We start from the raw sequence: 12,599 nt of genomic DNA, 5'->3' as shown, positions 1-12,599 counted from the left end.
GTCAACAATGAATTCGAGAGCTTAGACCCCAAAGTTAGGTCGGAGTTTAATATAAAACCTGTTGGTTGTTGCACAGGACCTGGTCTTGGTTCCTCAGGGGGGAACTGAGGCAGTGGCCAATGTTGTTTGCTCAGGGTCAAAAGCCATCAAACAGCTGTCTCAGCTGGGAAAAACCACCACCACCACCACTCAGCACCAAACAAAGCAGAGCATACCTTATGTGTATTATATACTGACTTTTAATAATAATAAAAAAATCTATCATGAATTTAACGAAAAGAATCTGTACATTTAAAATAAACCAGGCACGATGCCCTGGCCCTCAGGGCTCTTCCCCCTCTTCCCCTCAGCAGGGTTAAGAGGGAACCCTGGCTCTTGGGACAAACACAACACATCAACAAAGATGACTCCTTTTCAAGAGAAAGGTGGCCGGCCCCTGAGGACCGAAGAGACTGTACTCCCCCCAACCCAGCCTTACAGCCAGCTGGAGGTGAGGAGGCACCCCCCCCTTCCTCCTCCATGCTAGCATTTCCCTGTCGATGTCCAGAAGCTGGGGAGCAGATGAACAGACCCCCTATTCAGAAGGTAGCACAACAGGCTATCTCTCTGGTTCTCTGACAGTGCCCTGTTCTGAGTTGGCGACATCAAACAAGTGACACAGCCCAGCCCTAAGCCACAACTCGGCCTCGCTGCCTCTCCAACCCTGGTCCAGTCATTCAAACAACGAAGTCCCGCGTGGCCAGATGCTGGGGTGCCGAGGCAGGGGAGGGAAGCAGTGGACCCCGTGAGCCACATCTCACGACCTTAAGATTTTAAAATGGAAATAATGACATCTTGAATTTCTTCAATAATTTAGCTTCTTGTTTTTTTGGGTTTTTTGTTTGTTTGTTTGTTTGTTTTTAGTAGAACTTAATAAAGTTGTTGATACTACTTTAGGTTGGTCCCATTAGGCAATATACTTTTCTCTGAAATTTAAAGTGTCAAAGACATAATCCCTTAGCAGGGAGGGAAAAACTCTTTACAACACTACCAGTAACAGTAAGAAAAAAAAAATACAAAATATAAACCACAGAGATGCTGTGTCATATAAATTAACATCAGAGCCAATCTGGTGCCAGAGCTGCCAGTTCAGATTCCGATGGTGGTGGGTCATGTCGGCAGGGCTCTCAAGTGTTCATGAGGTGACGTCTGCTCAGCCCGGTGTCCTCTCCTGGCAGAGGCCGGGCTGTTCCGAGTCTGCTGAGCCGGTTAGTAAGGGGGCAGGGGTCATGTCTGGAAGCTTCAGCCAGGATGGGAAACAGGCACAGTCTCCTGGAATGTGGCCCCGGGAGGAACCCAGGTTCAAAGTGCAGCTTTGCCATCTGAAGAGCAGGGTCCACAGGCCTCCACCTACGGGGCCCTGTGACCTTTCCCTGTGTAGGGGACCCAGGTGAGTGCAGGCATCCAGGCCCCAGCTACATTCATGAGCTCTGGGGACCCCAAGCAGCCCTCAGGCTTTAGGCATTCGTAGGGAGGCCCTGCCAGCCCAGCGCTGATCAACCAGTCCAGGAAGGGTACGTGCACAGAGGCTCATCCCGGACCACGGCAGCAGGGTCAGCTGGGTGGATCTTGACATGGCTGTGGCAGAAGCCTCAGGTCGCCTCGTGGCCCCTCCGTGTCCTCCCACGTCGCAGGCGCAGAGGCAGTGGATGAGAAGGGAGTGTGTTGGTGTTCAAAGGTCTCCATCCACTGGAGGCTGGCACAGGCGGTACAGCCTGGAGGGCAGAGGCGGTGAGCTTGAGGAGGGGCAGAGCGGCCACCACAGGCCGCTCCTTCCCCTTTTACGGGGACAAGTAATTCACACCCAGAAAAACACACAGAGTGATAAGTGCTGAAGCCATCTCGTCCCTTCTCAGACGAGGGTCCTTTAGAGCGGTTCTCAACCTGTGGGGTGTGACCCCTGTGGGGCGTGACCCCTTCAGGGGTCGACTATCAGATATCCTGTATATTTACACGTAACAGGACAAAATTATAGTTACAAAGTAGCAATGCCCATTAGTGGCCCCAGACGGGGGCTCTGTGGGACACAGTCACTGAGAGACACTCCCCGAAGCCACTACTTCAAAACAAGAGTTATTCAGAACTCCTGGGCAGCCACTGGTAAGAGAGTGGGCAGGGACTGAGAAGTCGGGACCCCTTGCGGGGCTGCAGGAGCTAGCAGATGGAGGTGACAGAAAGCTGTCACCACAGGAGTGACAGTCGCCATCAGGGGCTGGGGAGGGAGCGCAATTGCTGCTCAGGGGCTGGGTAGGAGTCAGGTGGCAGGCCAAGCCATGGCTGTGGCCCTCAGAGTTGCCACAGCGAGTGGAGGCCCTACAAGACTCTATCTGTGGTAAGACCAGGAGGCTGATGCCAACATGCCCTTCCTGGAGTAAAAAACAGAGCTTGAGGGGAGAGGGGGTGGCCACTCACCGTGGTGCGCCTTGGGGCATTGGGTCCTTGATGCGAAGGTTTTTGGCCAGAATCTCCACTCGGGGGCCCTAGAAGGAAAACCAGTGTCAGGCCTGGGTCCTGCGGAGCTCAGGGCACAGGGGGAAGCAGGGAGCCGGGCTGGGTAACAAACAGCTGAGACTGAGCAGTGCGTCTGAGGCTGAGGATCATCCTGTGGCGAGCCTCGGGGGTTAAGCTCAGGGTCCCCGGCCGCGATCGCCGCTGTGCATGACCTTCTCACCTGCTTGCGCATGATGTCTGTGGCCTGCATGACACACTTGGGCAGCAGCCCGTGGCTCCGCGCCAGGGTGGCCGCCTGTTCCAGGGACACGCTCAGGGTGCTCCTGCATCGGGCGAAGAAGAGGTAAGACACGGACCGCTTCCCATCCACCAGGCCTCCCTTCCTCCCTTTACCCCCGGATAACCGCTTCCCCTCAGGGAGGTTCCTGGAATCCTCCCGTCCAGTCCTCCTGGCAGCCTCAATGCATGTCATTCACAACCCCTAAGGCAGTACCGTGAACTAGGGGCTCCTGGAGCTTTCTACGAGAGCAAACACCTAACTGAGGGATGGTCCTTGGAGGCTCTCTCAGGGGGCTGGAGAGGGGCACAGAGGCGTGTGACCTATGTCCACTCCTGTGAACAGGCTGGGAGACAGATCTTTTGGATTCTTATCTATGCTCCCATCCAGCCATCCTGTGCCCTGCACCTCGGTTTCCCTAGTTGTGTCGCACCCTGCCTCCCCTGATACAGTGAAAGACACTCAGCAGTTTCTCTGGCCTCCACCTGCTCCTTTTCCCTTCCTCCCTTCCTCCCCACAGATGGGTCCAGATGTTGCTGTGTATCCCCAGAAAAGCAAATCACCCCAGCTGAGAACGCTGGGTTGCTTCACACTGGCTCGGTTAAGTTACACGGAGACAGCCGTTCCCCTCGGTGGACACCAGCAAGATGGCCTGTTCACGGTTAGTGTCTCCCTTCTGAGCTGGCTGAGAGCAGGACAGCACATGACCCTCCCCAGCTCACTGACCCTGGCCACTCCATTTCACAGACAGGGAAGGTGAAGTCCAGAACATGGGCACTGCAGCACCCAGGTTTGAACCCAGCCCTCCCACCTCTGTGGGTGAGCCACCCCCACCACCCCCAACCGCCCAGAGCCTACCCAGCCCCACTATGTCCCTTCCGGCCTTGGCTCAGGCTCACCGCTGCATGCCGGTGCCGCACATGGTGATCTGGCACGCCCCCAGGCGATAGCAGAGCTCAGAGGAGATGGGGATGAGACTGGCACCTAGGCTCCCGGCAGCACCAGCCTTGGGGTGCACGAGGGACTTCATGAGGCGATAGAGCTCATCCAGGGCATTGATGGGACGGATCAGCTGCAAGGGGAAGTGACAGGGGTCCAGCAGAGCCCTGCAGCCCTGAGACCTCTGCTGGCCTTCTGTGTCACCCTTCAGGTCCAGCTGATACACAGCTGCCTTCCCAGACCCCCCCCCCTCAGGCTCAAGAACCACCCGCAGCTCCCACTGCCTCGGGAGCTGGCATTTGGTGTTTACTGTTTCAATTCTGACCTTCCAACCTAGCTCTTCCCCTGCCAAGCACAGCCGCACCTAAGCCTAAACAGGTAACTTCTTCTGTCCTCCCTAAACCTGTCACAACCAGTCCAAGCGGCCTCTCCAGGTCACAAGCCTCCCCTTAGGCTGTTTCCCTCAACCGTGCACCATTGTGATGCTCTGGTCTGCATCCAACAGACTACAAAATTCCCAAAGATGGTACCCACACTCCTAAAGGCTCACAGCCTCTGAGCCCCACGGCCAGTTCCTCACAACCAGTTCCAAGTTCAAGACCTGCCTGGGCCTGGGAACTAGGAGGCCCAGAGTGGTGCATTGTGGGTGAAAGGCAGAGGGATGGAAACCGCTCTAGGCAGAGGGATGGAAACCGCTCAGACCCATCCCGACACAATAGAACTGAGCCCACAGCTCGGTCCCAGAGCACTCCACTTCTCACAAGCAGATGGGAGCATCTATTTTTGTTGCTGTCACTGTCCTCAGGGGACCGACCAGGCACTAAACTGGTAAGAACAGATACGACACTTGCTCTTAGCCAAAAGGCCAAGAAATGGCAAAGCCTCTGGTTTTAATGGAGAAATTCTGGTTTCTAAATGCCTTGGCAATGACCTGAAGCAAAAGGAACACCATTCGGATCCACACCTGGTGTGGCCTTCACCACTCGGATCCCTGGGGGTTGCGGCTCAAGACACGTGACAAACAAAGTGTTCACGAGTGAGCCCCCAAGCAAGAGAAGTCAGTGAGAGCATGTCAGCCAAGGATGTCCTAGGAGGAGGAAGCAAGCTGGCAGGGTCTGCAGGGGGCTTCTGGGCCTGCTTCTGGTTAGGGTTGCCTCAGCCTGCGCTGACCCAGCCCCAGGGTCCCCACCCTGCCCAGGCTTCCAGGAACAGCAGCATACCTGGTCGATCTTCACGGCTGTGGTGCCAGCATCTGTGGGGAGGTTGGACCGCTCCAGATAGAAGGCCCTGAAGGAAGCAGATGAGGCTGGGCATCCTGCCACCGCACGCATGCTCCGTCCCATCCCTGCCCCAGGTCCCAGCCCCTACAGCTACAGCCCCGTGTCCTCCCAAGGCTCTCAGAAGGAAGGCACTGAGTACCTCTGTGGGGCTGCATGTGTCCCACTGTGGCCTGTTCCTCCAGTAGCCCCGGGGAGGCAAGAAATGGCCCCTGGGCTTCAAGGCCACCTCTGCTTGCCTGCCCCAGACAATAGCCCCCTGCCCTGTTCCTCCATCCCCTTTCTCTCCTCTGAACACTGGGCAATTGGCACAAAATTGTTCTGGGTTTACGCAGAACCAGCTTATGGTCTTTGTTGCCCTCTAAATCCTTCTGGACAGGGCCAACCAGAAAACATCGGCCCTTTTAAACAGAGTCCTTGTCTTCTGTTATACATAGGAAAAAAAAAAAAGCCACAAAATATTCAGGAAGAAATTGTCTTGACTGTGTGTGAATAAAACTTTCTTTATACAAAAGGCATAGGCCAGATTTGGTGGCCCAGCATTGGCAGAACAAGGGTTCATGAAGAACAGGACTGCTTCCTGAGTCCCAGAGCCGTGCAGGGCAGTGCAGAAAGTCTCCGTGAACACTCTGTGCCAATGCAACAGGCAGCTAATCCGGTACAGGAGTTGTAAATCGTGCCTGGATCTTATTGCCTAGTAAATGCATAGAAGCTTCATTTTCCAATTTGCAAATGGTCAGAAAAGACCTGGAAAAGAGTGGCCCTCTCCATGGAAACCCAGCCCCTCCTCCCCCCCCCCCCCCCGTTCCCTGCCTCTTGATGCTGCAGGGAGGGCAATGAGACAGGGCTTATGAAAGATCAGGGCTGGGGGCCTGTACTGGGGGGTCTGGCGAAGGTGAGATTGTGGGTGCCGCAGGCTCCCTGCCCGAGCACTCCCACCCCTCCCCAGCGCCCTCATCCCCACCCCGACCCTGACAAGCCAGGACGGCTACCTGAGCTTTCTGTAGTACTGCTGCACCTTTTCCAGGGACTGAGCGTTGATCTCCTGCTGCAGGTCTTCTGCGGCCTGGCTGCCTGGGGGTGGTGGCCCGTCCACGTTCTCCAGAGCTGGGAGGGGAAGTGAAGAGGTAGGTGTTGGGCCCTAGGCTGCTCAGTGGTCTTGCCTCCACCCCTCCCCGACCAGGATTCCCAGGCTGGCTGCTCACCTTTTGTGAAGAGCACAGTGTGCAGCCTGAGGCTAGCCCCGCCCTCCAGGCGAGAGGGCAGCCTGGAGAAGTGGAAGCCGTCGAGGTAGAAGACGACCTTCAGTGCCTGCCTGCTGCCCTCGATGTGATAGAAGACGTTGGTGTCTGTGGAGGGTGAGGCAGAGCAGGCAGGCTCACTAAGGAGGCCCGAGTGGCACTGCAGAGGGCTAACCTCAGACCTCCAGCCCTCCTGAGTCATAGGGCTCAGACCCTCTTGTCTTTCCAGCCTTGGGGTGGCACGCTGGGACTTCTGTGTTTCCACAGAATGACATCTGAGGCCTACCAGCCCGAACATTCCGGAGGGGCAGCCTCACACCCCAGCCCACCCCTACACTTAGCTTTGAACAGCCCCACAGGCCTCCAGACCAGCCCGTGATGACCTCCTCCTTCCCTTGTTCCCACAGCCCCCGGCTCTCCACTGCTTCCTTTACTCTTGGCATGGACACTCACTCTGACCCTAGGGAGAGCCTCCACGACCTCGTCCTGTGACTCCCTTGCCTGGCAGCTCAGAGCCCCTCTACCTGGCAAAAGCTGTTCAAACACAGCCCTGCAGCTTATCGGCACCCATAAGGAAGAGCTGCCACTGACAAACGTGACCCAGAGCCCCGTATGTTTACCAGGCAGGCATCACTAATCAACCACTGCTCCCTGAGCCCAACTCAGCCTGCGCACAGGTAGGTGCTGTCAGCTTAAGACTCTGCCCGGTATTCTGTTGGTGCAACAAGAAAAGTAGCTAACACACCCCGTCTTCTCCATGTGCTCTCCAAAGGCTGACTCTGAGACTCAAGTTGGGGCGTGAGGTCTGAAGCGGCAGAGGAAACCCAGGGTGGCTCTGAGCATTCTGGGGAGGGAAAACTGGGCAGGAAGGGCGGGCTCACTCACTGGCCACGGAGTTCTCGTCCAGCTGCTTAAAGGAGAAGGTGACGTTGTCCAGCTCCGACAGCGTCACCCAGATGTCCTCCAGCATCGTCCGTTCCTCCTTCTGCAGAGAGAGGGTGTGGTGAGGAGGGCTCAGATGCCAGCCTGTCCTGGGCTGCCCTGGAGATGCCATGCTTCTCACCCGTGAGGCTGGGTGGCCTGGGGGTGTCTTGGGTATGGCTCTGAATGTGACATCATGGTTCATCCCACCCTACTGCCTGTGCTGTGCCCCGTATGGGTCAGAACTCAGCTCTGCTCTGACTCGCTGTGTGGCCCCAGTAAAGCCACACAAAGTCCCATCCAAACTGCAGCCAACTCTGTGAGCATCTGCATTTCCTTTCTTGGCCCCTCAGGCCCATTCTGCCCCCTTTCTGCAAGGCTTTCCAGATCTAAATCCAGATCCTCTAAGCCCATCCAGCAGCCATGACCAAGCCTGACAGGCAACTGCCAGGACACACTCAGTCTGCCTCCCTCCAGCCTCCGGGCTAACACCCAATTCCAGTCAGGGCCACTTCCCACCAGGATATCTCAGAGGAGTCCTCCTCCATCTAGGCCCCTAATCAGCTCTCCCCAGGGTGACATGCTTCTGGGTCACATGAATGCCCTGTCCGGCTTCTGAGTTGCCTTTTCCTGCCTGCCACCCTTGCCTTCCCTGCCTGTCCCCACTGGCCACACGGTCTCTGCCCAGGGCCTTTGCACATGCTGTTCCTTCTTGCACTGTCTTGGCTGGCACAGGTTATAGCCTGAAAGTATGGCTTTGACCTCCAGAGAAACTCCAAGGCCTCTAGGCTTTCCTTAGTTACCCCCCTGCTTGGCGCCAACCTCCCTCCAGTGTACTTCTCCTGCTAGGAAGTGAGCTACAGACCCGGCGGCCAGCTCAGTGCTCTTGACATCAGCGAATGAGCTGAGAGGAAAGGTTAGTGAGGGCTGGCACGGTGGGGAGAGGGCGGAAGGGGGTTTGTGGTGTGACTTTCTGGCCCAGAGGCAGATCTCTGAAGACTAGCAGCCAGGCTCATCAGTGGCCGGCAAGGGGCAATCTGAGGCCCTGCTGTGGCCCACGGGCCACCTGCAGTAGTCTCTGCAGCGGCCCTGTACTGGAGCTGCTGTTGGATGCTGAGCTAGCGCAGCCACTAGATGCCAGTAATACTCTCTCCCCTTCTGCTACCATTACCCAGACTGACACAAGATTCCTGCCCGTGGCTCAGAAGCGCCGGTCTGTTTTCTATTCTATTCCTTCTCTGCCTGCCTCCCGCAGAGCACAGGGCCTACTGTTCACCCACAAATTCCCAACCTTCACAGTAAACGCTCAGGAAATCACTACCACATGAAGGAACTCCTGGGTGAGCAGGAGCGGAGAGTGCCGGCAATAGCGTCCCTCCCATGCTGCCGCTTACCACGGTGGCTGGTGCCAGCAGAGACTGCCAGTGCAGCAGGACGCCCGTGGCCGCCACCTGCTCCAGCCACTTGCGGCTGGCGTCTCGGCTGCTCTCCTCGTATTCGCCATTGTTGTTGTAGCGGTAGTCGAGGGCGGCCAGCAGCTGCTCGGAGAAGGTGCACACAGCGGCCACCAGGGCCTGACAGAAGATGGCATCACGGCGCAGCTGCAGCTCCGTGTCTGTGGGAGGTGCAGGAGCCTCCGGGTGAGCCGTGCTGGACCAACAGCAGCTCACCCTCGACACCCACACCCACAACCCGGTGCCCCCACAGGGGCCCGTGGAGAATCCTGAACGGACACTTTAGTTGTCAAAAGCCGGTTCCACAAAACCACATTCTTCAAAAGCAGGCCAATCCACCCCACACCTCACTCTCCCACTGCCCAAGTGTCTGCTTCCTGAAAAAACAAATGTGTGGCTCTTCCCAAGGCCATGTCCAAACCCTGCTCCATCTGTCCTGCCACAAGCCACAGGACCTCTCAGCCTCGGCCACATGAACACTGGCAGCGCCAAACTGCACATTCAAGACCAGTCCTAAGAATGTTCTCACCTACCCAAGCCCTGGCCCCTACTGGCATGACAGATGGATTAAGGACCTGGCCAAGCCAGGCAGTTGGTCACTTCAGTAAGAGAAGGCACACCTGGGGCATGGAGACACACAGAAATTCTCTCACACACACACACACCCCGAAGGCCTCCTTCAGCTCCAACCTCTACTGTTCCAGGGCTTGGCTCTACTGACTCTACCTACCTTTCTAACCCTCCATCATCTGCCAGTATCCATACCAATACCCACCAGGCCTAGGATGTAGCACTGAACAGGGCTCAGTCCCAGAGCCTGAGACTAGTCCCCTGCCTGGCCCCAGAGGAAGCAGGAAGTGAGGTTCAAGCAGTTCTTGGAGAGGCTGGGAGCAAAGGCTGCCTCCCACAGCAGGTTCTGAGGGACCTGCATCCCAGTGGAATGCTGCTGGCCAGTAGAAGGACACAGTCTGTGACCACAGTACCTGCTGCGATTCCCAGAGGCCCGTTCAGGGCCCTGTTCTCACCTGTGCACTTCAGCAGGGCCAGGAGCAGCTGGTTCTTCCCATCTAAAAGGAGGAAGGAGAGAGAAGTAGGAGGCTGAGCAGGGCTGGCAGAGGGGCTCTGGCCCCTCACAGATGTGATGGTGCTTGAGCCATGCTCGGCAGCAACGATGCATGCTGGGTAAGTTCCAGAGCCCATGAACATCAGAGATGGAGTCCCTGCTGCTAGTATCCCTGTATTCCCATCACAGAGGCCAAAGACAACAGTGCTGTCTTTTGAGCCAGAGATCCTGCCCTATTGTGTGTCCCGTGCTGCAGAGGCACAGGTACACGGGCAGTCTCATAGATAACTAGCCAAGTACACGGCTGCACACAGCCCGGCCTTGTGTGGAGAAGGCTCACTTCTGCTGAGAAGTGTCAAGTACCCAGCCACTATCCTTCAGAGAGTCTCCTGGGTCCAAAAATCCTCCAAGAAAAATTGAATGGCTTCCAGACCTAGCTACTGAGATCCTCCTCCCTAGTGAGGTGCAGAGGAGGTACTCTTTGGGGTGTGGGGACAGCATGGGCAGGTATGAGCCGCTGGTTGAGGACATGACTATGTCAGGTAGCATCCCATGTGCCTGATGTAACTGACTCACTGGTCCTCATAGCAACATGTGACCGAGGGAGTGTTGGAAGTTTGCAGCATTCACTAAGAAATGAAGGCCCTGAGAAGTCAAGGAAGGCTGTGTAGAGGCCACACAGACAAAAACAGGTAAGAAAGGATTCCTTGTTAGGTGGGCGTGGTGGAGCACGCCTGTAATCTCAGCATGCAGGGAGGCGGAGGCAGGTGGATTGCTGAGAGTTTGGGGCCAGCCTGGTCTACAAACTGAGTCCAGGACAGCCAAGGCTACACAGAGAAACCCTGTCTCCAAAACAAAACAAAAACAAAAAAAGAAAAAGGGGAAAAAAAAAAGATTCCTTGCTGGCAGTCATATCCCAGCCTTCTGCTAATAACCTCCTTCTGTTTAGGAAACAGGGTGGGTTGGCTTGAGGTGGCCACGCCTTTGTAATTCCTTCCTCCTGTTCCAGCCCCTGGCCTGGGCCTTCAAGCACGCCTGACTCAGGTCCCCAAAGGCTCAAATAGGTAAAGAAGATTTGTGGGGTAGGCATGAGTCTGAGCACCTCATGTCCTCACTCAAGTGTGGCCCCGGGGCAGCTGGCCACTTTCCCATATCACTGACAACTCAGACCAGTGAGCTCCAGTCTGTGATTTCCAAGACAAGTAAGGACCCAAATGGAATCCATCTTTGGAAGCCGAGAAGGAAAGAGTCCAGCAGGCCAGCCTCCTGACTGCAAGAAGCCTCGGCATGAACAGCTTCCATTACCAAGGTTCCTCTAGCTACACAGATAGCCCGGGGCCTCACCAGGTCTGGACATTCACTGGGAAATGGCTCTGCTGCTGTTCCTCCCTAGACGTGAAGGCAGGGCCATGTGGATGGGTCCATTCCAGACCACACTACAGTCATACTCAGAACCAAAGGCCACCGACATGCTTGACACCCTCCCCACCCGCTGACCTTCCACATATCGCTGGATGTTGTCCACCAGCGTCCTGATGGAGCTGGGCAGGTTCCAAGGGTCCTCCTGGATGCTGATCTGGATCAAGTTCCGCCCACGGACCGTGCATTCTTCTTTCTGCTTGAACTCTGGGGCAGCAAAGTGGCAAGAGGGTGTGAGGTCAGAAAAGGGATGGAGGATGGTGGCACAAATGCCCATGTCCCATCACTAGGTTGCAGTACTCACTACCCTAGATCAAGGAAACTCAAGCACCATGGTGCCTCATCCAGGCATCCACAACAGACATCGTTAACCAGTCTCCCCGCAGCTATAACCAACCCAGCTCAGACATCACCAATCAATCATAGCAAGCTCTCCTAGAGCTGGAAGCTGTAGTCACAGGCTCCTCAGGTACTACCTCCTCATAGCCTCAACCAACTGAGCTGACAGGTGAATGGTAGGCAGCCTTTCCCTACACAGAAGCAGCAGCCCAGGCTTGGAGCAGAAGAGAGAAGAGACCTGGCCAAGGTCAGGCAGGCACTTGACCCTGTCCTTTCATATGTTCAGGTTTCTGAGGCCCGTGGTTGTTCCCTCCACAGGCCTCTCACTGGGGAGGTGCTCCTGAGACAGCCCAAAGGTTCCCCGATTCTTTGCCACTTGTCAGCCTACAGGAAGATGGCTGCCTATTTGAACCCCATCTCCTATACACAGTGGGTAACCCCAGGGGTCAGGAAACCACTGGCTCATCTCAAGGTCACAGTGTCCGGAGCAGGCCTGCAATCAGCCGGAATCAGCTACCGGTGCCTTGATGTAGAAAGGGACAGGTGGATGGGTGGGCCATAAGTGGATGTGGGTTTGTGGGTAGATGGTGGATGTGGGCGGTGGGGAATGAATAGGTGGGAGGATGGAGGGGGGTGATGAAGGGTGGCTATGAGTGCATGGATGAAGGGTAGAGGATGATGGGATAGATGGATGGGCACAGGTTAGGTAATGTGTATAGATGAATGGAAGGTGGATGAATGGGTGGATGATGGATGGATGGGTAGGTGGGTGGGTGGGTGGATGGGTGGATGGATGAGTTGGTGAATAGATAGATGAATGGATGGAGAGTAAGTGAATGCGTACAGGACAGGTGGATGTGGATGGGTGTGCAGGTAGGCAGGTAGGCAGGTAGGTAGGGTGGAGGGTAGATAATAAAGGGATAGGTAGATGGCGGGAGGGAGGGTGGGTGAATGTATAGATGGATGGAGGGTGGCATAGTAGGTAGATGTGGGTAAATGTTGAAGGGGGATGATAATAGATGGATGGAGGGGTGGGTGATGAGTCAGGAGATGAGTGTGGTGAGTGTGTAGAAGGAGGGTGGGTGAGTGGATGCAGGGTGAATGTGTAGGAGGAAAATGGCTACATGGCTGAATGCAGTGTCAGGGAGAACTTGGGATGCTCATCTTTCCCCCACCCAG

General features: G+C 55.9%; 1 protein-coding gene and 1 pseudogene across 1 annotated transcript in view; both read right to left on the bottom strand.

The window, feature by feature from the left end:
• Positions 1-216: 216 nt before the first annotated feature.
• The window catches only part of Prex1 (phosphatidylinositol-3,4,5-trisphosphate dependent Rac exchange factor 1), a 147,727-nt gene continuing 135,344 nt past the window's right edge, over positions 217-12,599 (bottom strand). Inside the window, exons 30-40 of the mRNA XM_021637937.2 lie at positions 11,160-11,288; positions 9,625-9,666; positions 8,540-8,760; positions 7,110-7,209; positions 6,189-6,332; positions 5,976-6,090; positions 4,927-4,993; positions 3,667-3,839; positions 2,711-2,813; positions 2,452-2,519; positions 217-1,754 (exon numbers count right to left, since the gene is read on the bottom strand). Coding sequence (XP_021493612.1) covers positions 1,712-1,754; positions 2,452-2,519; positions 2,711-2,813; positions 3,667-3,839; positions 4,927-4,993; positions 5,976-6,090; positions 6,189-6,332; positions 7,110-7,209; positions 8,540-8,760; positions 9,625-9,666; positions 11,160-11,288 — 1,205 coding nt within the window. The 3' untranslated portion in view covers positions 217-1,711. The remainder of the gene's footprint in view (positions 1,755-2,451; positions 2,520-2,710; positions 2,814-3,666; positions 3,840-4,926; positions 4,994-5,975; positions 6,091-6,188; positions 6,333-7,109; positions 7,210-8,539; positions 8,761-9,624; positions 9,667-11,159; positions 11,289-12,599) is intronic.
• Positions 4,473-4,580, bottom strand: LOC132653859 (U2 spliceosomal RNA; annotated as a pseudogene).

This window comes from Meriones unguiculatus, chromosome 4 (assembly GCF_030254825.1).
Source record: "Meriones unguiculatus strain TT.TT164.6M chromosome 4, Bangor_MerUng_6.1, whole genome shotgun sequence".
Classification (NCBI taxonomy): Eukaryota; Metazoa; Chordata; class Mammalia; order Rodentia; family Muridae; genus Meriones; species Meriones unguiculatus.
This window is presented reverse-complemented; position numbering and strand designations above follow the sequence as displayed.